Genomic DNA, 19,606 nt, shown 5'->3' on the forward strand with positions numbered 1-19,606 from the left:
TAAATCAGCCATCAATAGACGACTGTGTAGCAGCGGAAACTGACTGTATTACACATGCAGCTGCTCAGTGTATTCCTAAAACCTCGACACGTTTTCCACGATATCCTCGTCTGTGGTGGAATCCTGCTTGCCACTTAGCACAGAAGGCTCAAAAGCGGGCCTGGGATACTTTTCGTAGATATCCCACACTTTCAAACCGGGTTGCTTTCCAACGGGCCCATGCACATGCTAGGTGGGTAAGACGTCAAAGCCAGAAGGAATCTTGGATTAAGTTCACAACCAGCATATCTTCTACCACCAGTTCCAAGATCATATGGGACAGGATTCGAAAGGTTAATGGACACTACAATTCTATCCCCCTCTCGATCTTACTCTCTGATGGTCAGGAGGTGACTGATGTTCGGAACATCGCTAACACTCTAGGTGAAAGCTTTTGCCGGGTATCTAGCACTTCTGCTTGTTCCTCCACCTTCCTGGCCATCAAGACTCGGGCAGAGCGATCACCTCTTTCCTTTCAAACTGACTGTTTCTTTGACTATAATTGTCCCTTTACCCTGGTGGAACTAAAAATGGCCCTTCATCGGTCTGCCAGTACATCTGTTGGACCTGATGATATTCATTATGACATACTGCACCATCTATCTCCTGCTTCTCTTGATGTCCTTCTGATTGTTTTCAACCGGATCTGGCAGGAGAATATTTTTCCTGATGCCTGGCGCGCCAGGCTATTATTTTACCTTTCTCTAAGCCAGGGAAAGATCCCAAGATTCCTTCAAACTACCGTCCAATTGCTTTGACGAGCTGTCTCTGTAAGACATTAGAAAGGATGGTTAATGCTCGTCTTGTTTGGTTCCTTGAATCAAACAACCTCCTTTCGCCCACCTAGTGTGGGTTCTGTTGACAGCATTCCACCACAGACCACCTAATTCGTCTTGAAACATCTATCAGAGAAGCCTTTCTCAACCACCAACATCTTGTATCAATATTCTTTGACATAGAGAAGGCTTACGACACAACATGGAGGTATGGCGCTTTATGGACCTCCATACGTATGGGTTACGTGGCCATCTACCCATGTTTATTAAAAAATTTTTAATGGACAGGAGAATCCAAGTTCGTGTGGGTTCAATACTTTCCCGTTCTTATGTACAGGAACTTGGAGTCCTTCAAGGCTGTGTATTGAGTGTTACAGTCTTCAGTATAAAGATAAATGCCATCACTGAACAACTCCCTCTCACTGTTGCGAATGGGCTGTATGTCGACAACTTTCACATCTCGTGTCAGTCGTCAAACATGAGATATATTGAGCGGCAACTACAAACCGCCCTCAATTGTGTACGGAAGTGGACTCTGCCGAACGGCTTTAATTTCTCTCTCTCCAAAACTGTATGCATGCACTTTTGCTGTCGACGGGTTATTCACCCTGATCCTGAACTTCATATCGGTGAAATTTTGCTGCCAGTGGTCCCGGAGACCAAGTTCTTGGGGCTTATCTTTGATCATAAACTGACCTTTATACCACACTTAAAGCAGCTTCTGGTCAAATGCACAAGAGCACTAAACATCCTCCGTGTTCTCTGTTCTACCAGTTTGGGGGCAGATCGCTGTTCAATGTTAAAGGTATATCGTGCTCTTATTAGATCGAAACTCGATTATGGATCAATGGTCTATGGCTCTGCCAGACCCTCGCCTTAAAGATGCTGGACCCCATTCATCACCAAGGACTTGACTCTGCACCGGGCTTTCCGTGCACCTTTCCAGTTCAAAGTATATACATTGAATCTCATGAACCTTCTCTACACCTTCGCCGTTTGCAACTATCTTTACAATATACTTTGAAACTTCATTCCTTACCAAAGCATCCCACCTGGAAATGTGTTTTCCTTCCTCGGTGGGCAGTACTTTTTCAGAACAGACGATCTGTCATTGCTCCGTTTGGCCTTCGCATCTGGGCGCAATTGGATGAATTGGGTCTGTCCTTGGATAACATTGCAGATTCCACAGGTTGGCCCATCCCACCATGGCTTATTACAGCCCCCAAATGTGACCTTTCTTTCAGTCACCTAAAAAAGGCAGATACTCCAGATTGGAAGTACCGTCTTTTATTCAATGAATATCTTTCAAACAATCATTCAGTTCCCATTTATACAGATGGTTCCAAATCAGGTAATTCAGTGGGCTCTGCTATGGTTTGCTATGGGTCAGTAGTTGCACGCAGAATCCCTTCTACAGCTTCTGTGTTCACTGCTGAACTGTATGCCATGTCTCTTGCCCTGGATCATATTGCAGCTGAGCAGTACCCCAACTGCACTATTTATACTGATTCGCTTAGTTCTATACTTGCCTTGGAATCGCTACACATTAGCTCACATCCTATTCTTGCTAATATTCGAAACCGACTGCCCATTTCTCATTAGCAGCTACTTCAATCCAGTTTTTCTGGATACCAGGCCATGTTGGTATTCGTGGGAATGAGCTTGCAGACATGGCAGCTAAATATTTCTGCTTCAGCACCATCACTCCTATGCCTATTCCGTACATGGACTATGGTGTTGTCTTCAAGGCTCGGCTCTGTGCCAGCTGGCAGTCCACTTGGAGTGAGCAACATGACAACAAACTTTTTCAAATCAAACTCAAAATTGGACTTTGGCCATCTAGCTTCCGTAAAGTTCTGAAGGAGGAAGTTGTTCTCACTAGGCTACGCATTGGTCACAGCTTTTTAACTCATCATTTTCTTTTATCTGGAACTGATGCACCAATGTGTAGTTTGTGTAACACTCAAATCACTATCAGCCACATTTTACTTTCTTGCCATCGTTACAATTCTCAACGACGGCAATATTTTAAACATATTTTTTCCCAGGGTCAGTCTGTAACATTGGACAGAGTTATTGGTGATGGTGACTCTGTCCACCTTGATAATGTTTTAATTTTTAATGGCCATTAATCTTTTAATCTCATTTAAGTGTTGCATATTTATTCATTACATCTTTTTAATTGTGGTTCCTTTTTTACAGTTTTAATCTCTCTCCTTCAATTTGACATTGGACAATGGCCAGAACATTAAATAACTCGACACCAGGACTGGAAAGGCCAACTTCAGGTGACTAACGCTACTGTTTGAACTACTCGTTAGTCGTCCTGGCGAGTTGTTATTATACTTTTGCTGCATATCATTTCACACTTTTACTACTTAACTTTTTCGTACTGGCCATATTGACTCATAACCCGGAACCAGGACTGGAAAGACCAACTTCAAGTGACTGACGGTGGTTTTTATACTTACCTGTTAGTCTTCCTGGCAGGTTATGATCATTACCATTCTGCTACAGGTAATTCTTAACAACTTTGTTGACTGGATGTCAACATTGGTTTTTATGCCATTTTCTGTTTTAATTGCCATTTTGCTTTTATCTTCAATTACTTTTACAAATTTTACTCCATTTACTTGACTTTTATCTTTTTACTGGACATTTGGCTACTCATTATTACGATTTTGCGGAGTGTCTTTTAAAACTTTTATTCTTTTACATTTTGATAATAGCTGCTATGACACATAACCCAGAACCAGGACTGGAAAGGCCAACTTCAGGTGATTGACGGTGGTTCTTGAACTTACCTGTTAATCTTCCTGGCGGGTTATGATCATTACCATTTTGCTAGAGTAAATATTTTACAACTTTGAAGACTGGATGTCACCATTGGTTTTTACACCATTTTCTGTTTTAATTGCTGTTTTGTTTTTACCTTCATTTACTCTTACAAATTTTACTCCATTTACTTTATCTTTTTACTGGACATTTGGCTACTCATTGTTACAATTTTGCTATGTATCTTTTAAAACTTCTATTCTTTTACATTTTGATACTGGTTGCTATGACACATAACCCGGAACCAGGACTGGAAAGACCAACTTCAGGTGACTGACGGTGGATCTTGAACTTACCTGTTAGTCTTCCTGGCGGGTTATGATCATTACCTTTTTGCTAGAGTAAATACCTTACAACTTCTTATACTCTGCCTTCTATCTTAACATTGTAGACTAGGTGTCAACATTGGTTTTATTCTTTTTTGTTTTACCTTCATTTCCATTTATGTCTATTACTACATTTATTTTTTATTTTTTTTTACATTTTTACCAAATGTCTGGCGCAGATAGCCTCGCTGCTTTGTGCCATAAAACACTAAATCAATCAATCAATGAAATAAGACTATTACAAATGTGACCTGATTTCAACCTACTGTAAATCAGCATGTATGAGATTTGTTTAGTTTACTGTTGAAGCACAGTTATTTCATTGAAGTTATTGTTTTATTTTAACAAAACTATTTGTGTTGAAGTGAAACACATTTTTACTCATGATATATAAACGTACATTGCAAGGTTTTATGTGTTTGCATGACTTCAACGTATGGAATAATCAAATGTTTAGGTACACCTGTGTTAGGAGGTAGAAGATGTTTAAAAAGAAGAAGAAAAAGCCCATCATCTCTGCCCCTACGAACTTTGAGCATAGGTTTCACACAGGCTTTGATAGACACGAAGGAAAATATGTAGGCCTTCCACCACAATGGACCAGTTTAATCCAGGCTCAACAAGATAGGCCAAAGCCAATTGTGGACCCGTCAACTATAACGCCAACTGAAATGATCAACATGAAATCTCATGCAAGTTTAGTTTTATAAAAGCATACTCTTAAACATAGATTTGTAACACGTTTTAGCTATAACTGAATTATTTACAGTGTATAATATTTATAGGATTCAGTACCTTAACTTTTAAATTATTTCTATTATTCAAGCTTATAACTGTCCTTTACTATTCATTAGTGTACTAGTGTTTTCAGTTGTCAAAGCTGTTAAATTCATCTTAAACTTTCACTTAGTGGTTACAGTTAAAATCAGTTGAAGTTAACACTTTCAACAGGAAATATCAATATTCAGTCTTTAGGTATCAAGTTAATTTGGTTTTGCTTCTTTGTATATGATACAGTTAGCTGATTGAAATCATCCTGAGGAACACTGTAGTAGATATATTAACAAAATACTTCATTTCCAAATAAAGTAAAACTGTTTATCCAGTATTATTTGATGCACAAGTGTTTGGTTCTCTTTGTGTATTATCAGTACAAACATCAATGCCTTTCCAATATTCCAAGGTGATTTTCTTTATTGTTAAATTATTTGGTATCCATATATCCTGTTTTTGAGGTTCTCTAGAAGCTGCTACCATTTATTGTGTTTGTTATCAGTTAACATCATTGGGAAAATTATATAATAATTTCTTTTCATTTTTATGAACTTAGTGTTACTGAACTATGTAATAAATCTAATTGCTTTGCAATTTTTGATGACAAAGGATGATTTTTAACAGTACTATTAAAATGAAGTGAATCTTTTATGGTAATGCTCTCTGTGTATCATTTCTGATATGTTTGGGAAACCTAAAAAAATGGAATTGTAAGTACTGGTTTTGTGTATTTTTTTAAAAAAATATAATAGGTTATAAAGAATTTTCCACTGTTCAGTAACATTTTTCTCTTTTCAGACCATTGTTCGAGGTGGAAGCTCTTCTCAGGTTAGGAATGTACCAGTTTCTATTACACGATCCAACTCATTAAGAAAAGAAAGTCCACCTCAACCTCGACGAGACTACTTGAGTCGTCTCCCTCCTCCTGTTCCAGAGGATGAAATCCAACCACCTATGCAACCCTATGGAGTCCTTCCTCATGGCCATCAGGCACATCATGATCATATCCACCCACACTGGCATCTTCAACATCACCCTAGCCAACTTCAGTGGGGACATGGCCATTCTGCTCATTTTTATCCAGATAATCAGCAAGATCTCACAGATGGAAACCACTCTTACCCACAGAGCTCACAAGATAATGCTACTTCTCAGGGTAGTATGCCCTTCTTGGAAAGAACAGATGGTGTGGGTAACATTCCTCCTAGTGGTCAGGTAGCAAGAGATCCATCCTGGGAACAAGAAAACTCTCCAGGGTATACACCTAAAGCAGGACCCAGGATAGGTAACCAAGGTCATTCACAACCACATCAGCAATATCAATTATCAATGAACCCTAGTTTTCAAGCAGGTAGCCATCATGGATCTACTTTTCCATCACATATCTCCAATGGTGCACCAGCACCAAATCAACTTGAGCCTCCTGTCATAGACCGACAGTACAGAAATTCTCACTCATCATCTGGCTCAACACAACATTCTGGAAGTCATAGTGGTTCTTACCCTTTTCCTGTAAAAAGCAGCAAATCACAGAACAATTTACAACCACCACAACAACAGCCAAAAGACATACTTCCTCAAAATGGACAGAAGGAAGAGGTAAAAGTGAGTTTGTCTTCTTTATACATTGAGGCATCAGTGTAAATGTGTCTATAAAACAGAATACTTAACATGAAACATTATTAACCCCAGAAAGTTTCATTATCAGAGACAATAATCTAAAGTACTTGTACTAATTTTATGTACTCAGAAAGCATGAAAGAATCTTCTTAAAATTATAACTGTCCATTATATAGCTGATTTGAATCTAAATATATTTAATTGTGTACATCTAGGCTCTTAAATATGGATTAACATTCATACTTTCGAAATTATTGTTATATGTTAAAGGGCAGGAAAATAAACAGACATTTTGGTAGTAATTATGATTTTAACCCTTTTGGCACTGAATAACAACTTTTAATGTTTGGCATGGTGCTGAATATATATGCTTGATAATTCAACTAATTATAGTATCAGTACTAAAAGCATGATATCTCAGCAATAACTCAACAAAAGTCCCTGAAATATTCAGTGATTGTACCCAATACTATATATGTTAAATTCAATACATAAGAGTAACAGGAATAAAGGAAGGTCGCCTGCTGCGCTGAGCCTTCAAGTCATCTGCAGTTGCCAACAGCACCAAAAGGGTTAATGTTATTTGCTTAAATGTAGGTAATGAACCAAAATGTTATTTGTCTACAGGATCTTCCTCCAAAACCAGTTGCCTCATCATCAGAAAATAAACTATTGGGACCCAAGTCACCTGTTACTAGCCATGGACATCATCCAGAACAGCAGAGATTATCTCATGAACAGGTGAATCTTACTTTATTTAAATATTAATCTTTCGAAAAAAAAGTTTATTTTAGATAGAAATATTCTTAGAATTGAAGAAATAATTTTAAATCTGAGGTTTTATGCCAATCATTGGTATTTTCACAAATTTACCACATGTTGTAAATAAAGTATTTTTTTCATAATAATGATATTTTGTAGTTTGAAACCTACTCCATTGCACTTAGCAGTGTTATACCAAAAGATAAATACTATTTCCAAACAAGCAACAATGCCTTGCAGACCTTTAAATGATCAGTCCCAGGTATGTATACATCTATCTTGATATTTTAGTCTTGTCACAACACTTACTGTGCTTAAAGCAAGTCATTTTCTTATCAGAGTAAAACGTTTGTAAATTAGGTTATATTTGCTGCTTTTTATTTAAAGATTTTAAAAATACACAAATCTTGAAGTTCTCTATTCTTAACTTGCTTAATCTTTCAAACTAAACATTTATTTCTGCAAATCACATGAAGAAATTATTTGATAACCAGTTTCATTCATATTACATGCTAACTTAGAAAATATGAAATTGTCATTTTCTTTATTATTACTATTTCTGGACAGTTTCGAGCTGCATTACAAATGGTTGTAAGTCCAGGAGATCCAAGAGAAAACTTGGAGAAGTTTATCAAGATAGGAGAGGGCTCAACTGGAATTGTTTGTATTGCTACAGAGAAATCCAGTAACAGACAGGTAGCAGTAAAGAAGATGGATCTTCGCAAACAGCAAAGAAGAGAACTCTTGTTTAATGAGGTAGAATGTTCAGTTCTCAAAATTTAATAAAGCATCAATAATGGATTGTTCTCAAGATTTCAGGCACATTATGTGTTACCAGTCAAGTCTAATTTTAGGTTTGATTTGAAGGCATTCAAAAGTTTTGCTGCAAAATAAAAATGAAACAGAAAAACTGCATAAAATGAATAAACTGAGAAATTTCTCATAATTTATGTTGAAGGAAGATCTAGTTAACTAAATTCAGGTTTCACAGTAAATGACTTTCAGTAAACAGGTTTATTGTTTATTTGCATATAAAGAGAAAAAGATAAAGATTTTTAAAGAAATTTAGATTTGGATGTGAAATAGGAAAGTCTGTGTGAGATCAGTCCTGTGTTAGTTCTTACCCTTAAAGACTTGTATCAGCTTTGTGTAATGTGCACATAAATAAGTTAACAGTAATGTTTTTACTGCAACAAAAACAGTGATAATTTTCCAAATTAACTCATGGATAATAATCTTAGCATTATCTCATTTAACATGCTTGCATACGTCCATGCAGAAAACAAAAATATTGTTAAAATGATTTTGTAATACGTTCTAGACTTAGATATTTTTTATAAAAACATATAAAAATGGGCTTATGGTCATTAAAACTATTTTGATCTTTTGGTCCTATTCTTATGATTGTCTTCAGTTAGAACAGAACCAAGATCTTGCAATTAAAATGGTTCATTGTGGTATAATTTCATTTTATAATTGCTTATGTTTATCCCTATTCTTATGTCAAGGTTGAAATTCAATGACTATACATATCAGCTGTTTAACTTCTAATATGCTAAAACTCAGGTGGTGATAATGAGGGACTACCATCACCCCAACATAGTAGAAATGCATGACAGTTTTTTGGTGGGTGACGAACTCTGGGTTGTTATGGAGTTTCTAGAAGGGGGGAGCTCTGACAGATATTGTAACCCATGCAAGGTAAGAAATTAAATTTGTAAATACACTGTGTATAACACTTAAAAATTTTATTTATAATGTAAAAATACACTTTTTTTTATAATCTGATTTATTATACTTCTTGATTTTTGAATACTACAAGCTTGTGTTTTATTTTTGCACGTGCTCTGTCTTCATTAAATTTAAACACTACTGATTAAGAATAATGTGTACATACCTAGAACGTACTATTTATAAAAATTATTGATAGGCTCTATTTGTAACATTTTCTAATAAAATTCTTACTTATTTGCTAAGTTGATGTTGGGGGGGGGGGAGAAACTATCACAATTTTGTACTTAAAATTATTTGGAAAAATTTAAAGGGATAAATATTGAGCTTTATATTTTTCATCTTTCAGAATGGATGAAGAACAGATTGCAACAGTTTGTAAGCAGTGCTTGAAGGCACTAACCTTTCTTCACTCTCAAGGTGTTATCCATCGAGACATCAAGAGTGATTCTATTTTACTTGCTAGTGATGGAAGAGTAAGTTCATTCTACAAAATAAATCATAGTGAATTTTATTGTGAATATTTATTGATTTATCAGAGCTTGTGAAACACAAATTGCCAATTTACTTCTAATAAATCTTTTCAAAAAAGTTAACATGATAGTTACAGATATTAAAATACTTATTTTTCTACAGATTGAAACAGTTAAAACTATAACATTCAAGTGAAAATAAGATACTTTTAGTCACAGTTGCTAGCAGGTTTACAATTTTTGAAATTTTATTAACTCTCTTAACATGGTCTTAATCGATATGACCAACCATCTACTTTGCACTCATTTAAAGTCTATAAATATGATACTCCTAATTTTTAATATAGTGTGTACATATTCACAAAATTAGGCAGGTTTTCAGTTAATATTATAAGCCTTTCAAGTACAAAAAAAATCATATTTTAGTGAAGTATTTAAAATAAAAGATTTGTCCAGGAATAAACTATTTGTTTTGAACAGTCTGTGTGTAATGTAATTTTCATGTTAAGACTAAAACTACCTTTTCTCATATCAAAAATCTCAGATTTCTTTTGTGTAATCCCTAAGATCTCCTAATACATTTCAAATATTTTTCCAGGAAAACTTCATATTTCATCTGTTATTTTCTCTATATCTTAAAACAGGATTGATTCATTTGAAAAACGTAGCAACCACCATAATAAAAACTGACAAATTTTAATTACCCCTTTTCACTTTCTAGAATTTCTTCAAATTCTTTAAGCCAACTATATACTTCATTTAAAATTGAATTATATTGCCCTCTGAACTTTGTCTAACTGTTATATGTACCATAACAAGTTTTAGCAGAAACAGTTTTATGTATCCTTTTCGTAATTTCTATAAAGCTCCTACTGAACCTAAAATTTTTTACGTTTTTCTCCTGAAGTAACCTTTACTTGGAAAAAAAAAATTGATTTCTTTAAGTTTTTCATATGGAATTTTTGTCTTGAAAAACATGACTGCATTTACCACACTTGCCAGAAATAGTATGATTGACTTTCCTGTGGCTGTATCTTAAACAAGATACAACTGTATTTTTGATGCTGTTAAATTTTCTACAATATGTACACTTTATCCCCATTTTACTCAGTGTTTCCATGATTATTTTAAATTTGTATAATGCTTATTAATTCATCATAGAAACATTGTGTGTAGAAGTATTACACAGTATTTGTGCAAGGAATTGGCTCAATACTTTTTTATTTATTGATAGTTGTAAGAACACCAGTATACTTGGGTCTTTAAATACAAATTATACAACTGTTATTGCAACTTTCATATTTTCTTTTGTTTTAGGTAAAGCTCTCAGACTTTGGGTTTTGTGCTCAAGTTTCCTCTGATCTTCTTAAGAGGAAATCTTTAGTTGGTACTCCATACTGGATGGCTCCAGAGGTGATATCTAGGTTGCCATATGGGCCTGAGGTAAGAAGTCAAAGTATTGAAATGTTATCCATTGGCAGTAGCTTATATTAGATGTCTTCAATGTTGTAATATAAGATGTCATATCAAAATATATCTGATATTTTTAATCAATTTTACATAATGTGTGAATAGCTTATAAATTTATATTTTTTCTTGTATACATGCAAGCTTTAGGGAAAACGTGAAAATGCATAGAACTGGTTTTGTCAATCGGTGCCCTATAACATATAACTTTAGCCGATAAACCTGTATTTTGCTTATATACATGCTAGCCTGAGGGCAGATGTGAAAATTTGAAACATTTGAATGTTCTCACTTGATATTAAAGATTGTATGGCTTAGGTAAAACATTGAATATATAACTGATATCTTCATTTAGTATTAAATATTGTATTGTCCCAGTTGAGGTGAGATTTCAAAATCCAAAGGTATCAATCCACACTCTTTTTCCATTATATGGTGCCAAAATTGATACCTGAATTATCTTTGTATTTGTGAAACGGTATCAAGTCAAACCACAGTCAAAAAAACAAATGGTATTTTGGGTACCATAAGAATAGTCCTAGAAGTGATCTGTATTTGTTAGAGGATGGGCACTTTGTTTGTGAGGCATCTTTGTTAGATATATTTATATCCAGGCATGACTGTGATGATACAGTATGACATTTATATAATTAGTGCAATATAGAATAGTATGGGAGTTGTCCATTTGCATTGTGCTGAGTAAAAGACTGCTGGCCATTTAGGCCATTTGAATTAATTTTGATTGTATAAGGATGTATCAGTTTTTCTGTAACCTACAAGTGGATAAGAAATCTCATGGAATTCATATTTATTTGTTGTTTAAAAGAGTAGTTTTCACATCCTCCAAATTCTCCCTGGATATTCCCCTAGGTGTAAATATAAAGTGTAGGCATAAAACTAAGTGTAGAATTTCAGTTTGAAGTTATTGAATAATAAATTAAACACACAAGTGATAACATGTATGGGTTTGGAATAAGTAATGCTTTATGAAATGTAAACTGCCTTTAGGTTCTTTTTTTATCAGGTAATGAAAACTGACATTTATGGAATATGTTATAAAATGATGGAAGACATTGTCTTGCATGAATTAATTTTAATGCCTTATTAGGTGGACATATGGTCTTTGGGGATCATGGTGATTGAGATGGTTGATGGAGAGCCACCATTTTTTAATGAGCCTCCTCTCCAAGCTATGAGAAGGATACGTGATATGCCTCCTCCAAAACTGAAAAACACTCACAAGGTAAGTCATTTACTATAGAGGTCATGTGTGTGTGTGCGTGCATACTGCTGGCCAAAATCTGAAGGCCAATGAACATAAAGAAAAAGTATGCATTTTGCATTGTTAGACTCAACCACGTATTTGAGTAGAGCTTCGAAAGATGAAAATAAGAAAAGGGAAAATAAAACTAAAAAACTTTTTTAGCATTTAATAGGGAAAATGTACAAGGATATATTCCATTCTTACATTGTTAGAAATTTGAGTTCTACTTTAATGTCAGGAGTTCCTGCTCTTATTACACCAGCACTGTTTTAATGCTCAGTTTCATTGTGGTGATGTATATCAACAGGAAGAGTGGAACTTGTTCTCATTACCTTTCTTTTGTTTGGTTTCTCTACTTATTTGCTTACATTCACATCATATCTTTATCTGATCTGATATTTCATTGATTTTGCTGATGACTTGGTTGTTATTTCATGCATTTTCAACAGCAGTGCCTTTCTTCTGATGTTTTTCTTTTTCTAGTTTTAGGTCCAGCTTCTGTAACTTTGATGCTTTAAGCACCTCATGGAAGTTTATTCTGTTTGCCTACCCTCTTCTTCATCATCTTTATTAAGTATTGGTCAAGATCAGATAGTCCTATTGTCCAGTTCTAATTACTACTTCAACGAGGTGGAGCAGGCCAATATCTCACAGTGATCATATTCCATTACTATTTTGTTACATCTTCCACAATTACATTTGTCTTCTACAGCTTCATAACTGGTTGTTATATGGTCTTTTGTTAATGAAACTAACTTCTCTTAGGTAGCTCAATTGTTTTTACAGTGTTGGTTCCTTTGGAATTCAATTTCTTGTCTTTTTCCAGCTCATTAATGGCTTGTCTCATTTTTTTTAAATGTACTTCTTTCATGGTCAAGGCTTATCTGTTTCTCTTGCAGACTACAGAGCTACACTCAGCTACTTTCTCCTTTTTTTTGTGTGTCTCCCATAAGTGTTTAGGCATATTCCTCAGTGGGATTTAAATCTATCTACCATCTGTTCCAAAAGTTTGTTTTACTATGGAAGAGATCTTCAGTGTTTGATGCTATTGGTATTTCATTTTTCCAGTTAGGCTTTGTACTTGTATTCTGATAGAAACTTGGGCTGCAAGAGATGGTCATCACTGTTTTTTTCTTCTATTGTGCTTATTATTCAGGGTGACCTTGGTTTCTTTCTATTTGTTGTGCTATTTTATTTTCATCACATTTTCAATGTCAGTATTCCATATACCCTCATGGCTTTTCTTCAGGCTTGATAGAATCTGTCTCTTGTGTGTTTTTGTATATTTTTCACAACACCTATTATTAATTATTTCTAGGCAGTCTAGGATTGTGATAAATTTTGGCTTAACGTGAACAAATTTTCAACCTTCATGTTGAAGCTCCACAAGTTGGTGTTGCCTGAATAGAATGTGCCATTTGGAGCTTATGTTGCCACAGTGAGTATTTCCCCACTTGTTGGATGCACATCATTACACGATATATGAAATGTCAAAAATGAGACTACTGTTATCATTAAATGACTGAACTTCAACCAGAATTTGGATCATCTGCTTTTGATTTTAATTTATGTTTTGATGTGACGCATCACACCATCCTAACACTGAGTCCATCCTCAGGAACTACTTGGACCTTTTTTTCTGTTTCACTTGAGCACCACTAAGCTAATCAACTATTTCACTCATTTGCTATTTTAGTTATGGATGTAAGAGTTAATGTACTAGGAGTAAATTTTTTATAATACATATCTGGGTTGCTCCACTGAGAGCCATTTACTGCAAGAGCAGGACATATTATTCCTCTTATCTGTTTGTGTCAACATCTATGTCACGTTGTTGGCTATACAGGTTCAATACAATGTTACTGCTTACAAAACTAATCTCTTTGGCTAAATTAAAGGCTGTCATGGGTGATGAATTACCTTGGTTAAAAAATATCTTCTTTCCGATACAGTACTTCTGTCTTCTCACAAGAATAGCTATTCTCATTCATAACTGTGCTTTATATATAAACTTGTTTATAACTCATGCCACAAGCCTTCTGCGACCCCCTGTTGGAATCACATGATTCCCACATCTCTCATTCAAATCATCTTGCATCACTATTCCACCAGTGGGAATATAGTACACTCATGTGATGCATGTGACTCATTTTATGTACCTCTACTGAACTATCACATCTTGTGTTATAGTGTTTACACTCAGATTTCTCTATTTTTTGTCTTGAGTGATGTTTTAGATTGAATCCCTTCTTGAAGTGGTTTAATTTAACATACTTATTTTTGTTTTGAAAGCATTCCAGCTCATTACCCTTATTCTAGTTACATTTCTTACTTACTTCACATGTTTTTTTTTGCTATTACAACACAAATTCAGAAGTTAATGTCACCACTTCAAGTGCTGATGACCCATCAGGAGATTTGTCTACATTTACTTGCAGGAAAATTGAACATTATATGGGTCAAACTTTATCTCCATACATTTTCCCACTTCCTCCTGAACATGTGGAACCTGAGCAAGTTGATGAGAACTTTGATCACCTGTTTCCACGTTGTGAATTTGCTCTACTTTCCCATAACTTTCCTGAGGATTCTGGTAAGCCATCCATGATTTTTCAAGTATATGATGTTTTTTTGTTGTTTTTTTTCCCATATCTTCTGACACGTGTCCTTCATTACTTTGTCATTTGTTTTTCCCCCAACATTTGGGTTCATGCTAAATTATTCACCTATCAGTTGCATGCTGATGTTAGTATGCCTCATTCCCCATGGGCTTTGGATAAATCTGACCTTCCATATCATAGAGCTGACTGCCAATATCTTGAACAACTGTTGGGTTGGGTTTGGTTTTACCTCTTTGAGGGATGGGCCCCAAATCTTCAATTAGCCTCACCCATGCCTAATTTTCCAACCTCTGTCTTATTGTCACAACTCTTTTGTGGTATTTTTCTACAATCTATTTCCTGTCTGAGGCTTTTTATAGAATTACTGAGGGATTTTCTGGGAGCATTCTCTCCCTCATTACCTCCACATAGGCTTATTTGTCTTCAGCTCTGGCTTTAAAACCATGTTGTTGGTACCTTTATGGTTGGGATACTGTTTTATTTATAACCCAATTACCTGCTCCTTATTTTCAGGATTTGCGTGTGCCTCTGTTTTTATGTCTTTAATATGGTCCTACAGTCCTTGATGTCTCAGGTGACATCTGTTCAGCAACAATCTATCCTTTCTCAGCTGGTAGCCCATTTATTTCAGTGAGAGCCAAGTGTGGTATAAATTTAGTTTCCTGTTTTTCCCATCCTTCCTTCTTGCTCTGGTGCACAGGTCAATCACCAGGAGGTTTCACATCATTGGTTTGCTGAAAAATTGTCATTATGTATCAATGTCCTAGAGCTTTTAGTCATTTGTTGAGCTTTGGATCACTTTCTTTTCATAGTCAGACATTGTCTGGTAATGATCCATTCTGATAATTCAATGGTGGTGACTTGTATCAATAATCAAGAGGTTCCCTGTCAAGATCTCTCTGTTTTCATACTCTGGTTCTCCTGTATTGGGCCCACTTGCAATATACTTGTTTTATTGTGTGCCTTGGTCTTGGTGCTTTCAACCTTGTGGTGTATTGTCTTTCCCACTTCAACAGAGCAGCCCTTCCATCCTCTTGTTTCCAGTGGCTTTACAGTCTGTAGGGTTTTTATCCTATCAGTGCTTTTGTTACTGCCCAAAATCATCAGTTACCCCATTTTTGGTCCCTGGTATCTAATCCTGAGGCTTTTACTATAGATGCCTTCAGTCAGGATGAGTCACACAAATTCTTTTGTGTTTATCCTCCAACACAGATGCTTCATTAGATAGTTTCCTTTATCTGTGCAACACTGTGCAGGGTTCTTCTGATTGCTTCTAACTGGCCAACTCAATCATGGTTTCTCAACTATAATTCTTCCATACTGTGCCTCTTTCCTTATTACCTGATCTCCTTTGTCAACTGCATTCACCTGTTTTACATCACCCACTTCATGCTCTGTTTTTATCTGGTCTTAGGCCAGGAGATGTGGTTTCTCCTGCCATGAAGCTTTTAATTTGGCCTTTCTCCATAGATTTGTACCAGCTAAAGTGGAAGGTTATTTTTGCATATAGGCCCAAGTTCAAGGTTTTTTGTTGCTCATTCTAAAGTTGCTGGGGTTTCCAAGTTTTTCACATGGTTTTTCAACTGGGTGTCTTTGGTCTCCTTGATTTCAGATTATTAGGCAGTTTTGTCTCATACCATTTATCTTTCTCATTACTGCAGGGTTTTTCTCTCACTGTCCTCACCATTATTAATCACTCCTTCTAGACCTGTGCTTCCAGATGGGGATTTTTAAGTGGTCCTCCATTCACTTACCTTACTTTCATTCAATCCTATTTCCTTGTGTTCTATATTTCATCTGTCTTTTAAGAAATATTTCCTCCTCCTTTTTGCCTGTTGACACTGGCATTCTGTCTTTTTACCATCAATGTTACGTGCACACTTTACTACCATATCTATCTTTCTCCTTTATCCAAATTGTTCCTTTATTCCCTAAACCTTGGCAGCTCGTGAGGGTAACTTCTCCTTTTTGCCTATTTCTCTTCCTTTCATTTCTCATTTATACCCCTGTCCTGATTCAGATAGACTTTTATGTCTTGTGTGTATCCTTCTTTGTTATATTGTCTGCACAGCTTTCCTTCATGGTTCCTGATCTTGTCTCTCTTATCCCATGGCACCTTCTTTGTCCAGCTCCGGTGTGGATTTATGTATGTTGTGAGGAGACCTCCCAGGGAAGATTCTGTTCTTTCAGTTTACCTCCTCTGGGATATAAACATCCACCCACGTATTTTCCGTGAGTAGTGACCTGTGAAAGGGAGGAGAGGATCCTGGTGGTTGAGGGGTCCAACCCTAACACACCACTTTGGCTTTGAATTCCTGTAAACAGGCAGCCTTGGTGTGGCCCCCATTGGGTCAGTTGTCTGGTCCACTTGGGCTAGGGTCAACCAAGTACCAGTGTTGGATGTTCTCAAGAGGTGTTGTGGACATTGTATCTGATGCTAGTGTTTGGGTATAGTGATCCCAAAACCCTGGAATTGCTGCAGTGTCCTTGTTTGGCATTGTAGTGCATCCCCTCATAGGGATCCATGGTGGTTGGGGTCTGTGAGCACTGAAATATTCCCTTTTTGATTATGGATCCTCCAAATAAAAACTTAAATAAAATAGTGAAAAACAGTCCATAGGTAAATGACCACATCTTGAAGATTCTGAGCAGCAATCTTCAACATCTGTAACACCTGTTGTACCTCATTTTCTTACACTTCATTCTCTTTGAGACAAACCTTTAGGGCAGATGTCTCCCTTTTTCATTCAGAAGGGACTAGAGGGACTTGCTGGCTCTCCATTGTCAGCATTTCAGTCATTCAAAGACGTCATGTTGTGTGTTCGTTGTAGTGGCAAGGACCATGATGCCTATGAGTGTGAAACAGACTCTCATTGCATCAATTGCAATGGCTCTCACCCTTCCTCCTTTCGTTCTTGCCCTAAATGGTTGGAAGAAAAAGAATTGCAGTGTTTGAAAACAATTCATGACATTACTTTCCCTGAGGCTTGAAAGTCGCTGTCCACCACTATGTCTGGGATGTATGCTGCTGCACTTCGTTCCTCTACTACAGTGGGAGTGCAAATGAATATCTCTATGCCTCCAAAAGAATTGTTCTCAAACCAAATGAGAAGTCTTTTGACCTTCATGGTTAAAAAGGTTGATGAATCAACTTTAATACCCATCTCTGTCCCTAACATACATTCCAACAAATCCCAAGATCTACTATCTTTTGGTTCCAGGTATAGGCATTTCCTAGGGTGCATCTTCTTCTCCCACCCAAAGATGCAAATACCTTCATTCGTTCATGTTCTCAGAAGCTGTAATTCTTTTCCAACAGCAAAGACCTGCCCAATTGACTCAGGCTAGGATACATGGAGGTTGATTGACCTCCCTCGAATAAAGACAGTAAAGAAAAAAGATGTGGTCATAAACAGAAGGGCTCTCTACCCAGTTCGCCTACACATAAATAAAAATGGCCACCTTGATGCAATGAAACTGTCAAGGTTTATGTTCTAATCTGGATGCCATCAAAGTACTGTTTACTTCCTACCATCCTGTATGTCTGTCCTAACAGGAAACATCTCTGAAACCTGCTGATACAGTCACCTTTTTGCAGTTTTCTTTGTACAGAAATGACAGGCTGTGTTATGGACAAGTGCATCACTGTTTGTTCTCTCTACCTGTTGCCTGAAGAGACCTTGATGATCTGATTGAACAATTGTTGTCTCCCTTTTTAATCCTGGGGGACTTTAATGGACATCATCCCTTCTGGAGAACTGCTGATATTGATGGGAGGAGTTGTTCCGTAGAGTGTATGCTCTGTGATCACAACCTTTCTCTTTTTAATAGTGTTCTTATACTTATTTTCATGCACTTAGTCAGTTTTTTACTGTTATTAATCTCTGAATTTGCTCCTCTTCACTATTCTCTCACTTTTCGTGGAGGTTTGAAAATAATTCATATGGCAGTGATCATTTTCCTATAATTTTGAGAGAGACTGGCTGTGGTGACTCGACCTGAGTGCCCCAGTGGAAATTGGATCAAGCAAACTGGCTCTATTTCACTGCTTTTGCAGAACTTGATCCTGCCATCGTCTATAAGCCATCAATAGACGACTGTGTGGCAGCAGTAACTGACAATATAACACAGGCAGTTGCTCAGTGTATTCCTAAAACCTTGACATGTTTTCCATGATAACCTCATCTGTGGTGGAATTCTGCCTGCCACATGGCACGGAAGGCTCAAAAATGGGCCTGGGATACTTTTTGTAGTATTACCCACATGCTCAGTGGGTAAGACGTCAAAACCAGAAGGAATCTTGGATTAAGTTCACAACCAGCATATCTTCTACCACCAGTTCAAAGTCATATCGGACAAGATTCGAAAATCAGTGGGCAGTGTAATTCTGTCCCACTCTCGATCTTGCTCTCTGATGGTGAGAAAGTAGCTGATACCTGGTACTCTAGATGAAAGCTTTTGCTGAGTATCTAGTACTTCTGCTTCTTCCTCTACCTTCTTAGCCATCAAGACTCGGGCAGCGCACTCACCTCTTTCCTTTCAAGTTGATTGTCTCTTTGACTGTAATCGTCCCTTTACACTGGTGGAACTCAAACTGGCCCTTCATTGGTCTGGCAGTACATCATTCAGACCTGATGATGTACACTATGAAATGCTGTGCCATCAATCTTCTGCTTCTCTTGCCATTCTTCTGACTGTTTTTAACCGGATCTGGCAGGAGAATGTTTATACTGATGCCTGGCACCAGGCTGTTGCCCTATTGCACTTTTGGCTTCATCTGGTTTTCTCCTTCCACCTGTGACTGTACTGGCTAAGTCTTTGTTAATGCTTTTTTTTTTTTTCAGGTGCCCATTCTCCTTATCTTCAACAAATTGGTCACACTCTGTAGCATTTGATGCCTGACCAGATATTCTTTAAC

At 36.6% G+C, this 19,606-nt stretch overlaps 1 protein-coding gene across 1 annotated transcript in view; it reads left to right on the forward strand.

Moving 5' to 3' along the window:
- The window catches only part of LOC143228007 (serine/threonine-protein kinase PAK 4-like), a 38,254-nt gene that overhangs the window by 8,504 nt on the left and 10,144 nt on the right, over positions 1-19,606 (forward strand). The window contains 9 exon segments of the mRNA XM_076459357.1: positions 4,449-4,668; positions 5,549-6,355; positions 6,998-7,111; positions 7,700-7,888; positions 8,699-8,797; positions 8,799-8,833; positions 9,213-9,339; positions 10,654-10,779; positions 11,912-12,046. Of these exon segments, the coding sequence (XP_076315472.1) occupies positions 4,459-4,668; positions 5,549-6,355; positions 6,998-7,111; positions 7,700-7,888; positions 8,699-8,797; positions 8,799-8,833; positions 9,213-9,339; positions 10,654-10,779; positions 11,912-12,046 (1,842 nt within the window). The 5' untranslated portion in view covers positions 4,449-4,458.

Source organism: Tachypleus tridentatus, chromosome 1, assembly GCF_004210375.1.
Source record: "Tachypleus tridentatus isolate NWPU-2018 chromosome 1, ASM421037v1, whole genome shotgun sequence".
Classification (NCBI taxonomy): domain Eukaryota; kingdom Metazoa; phylum Arthropoda; class Merostomata; order Xiphosura; family Limulidae; genus Tachypleus; species Tachypleus tridentatus.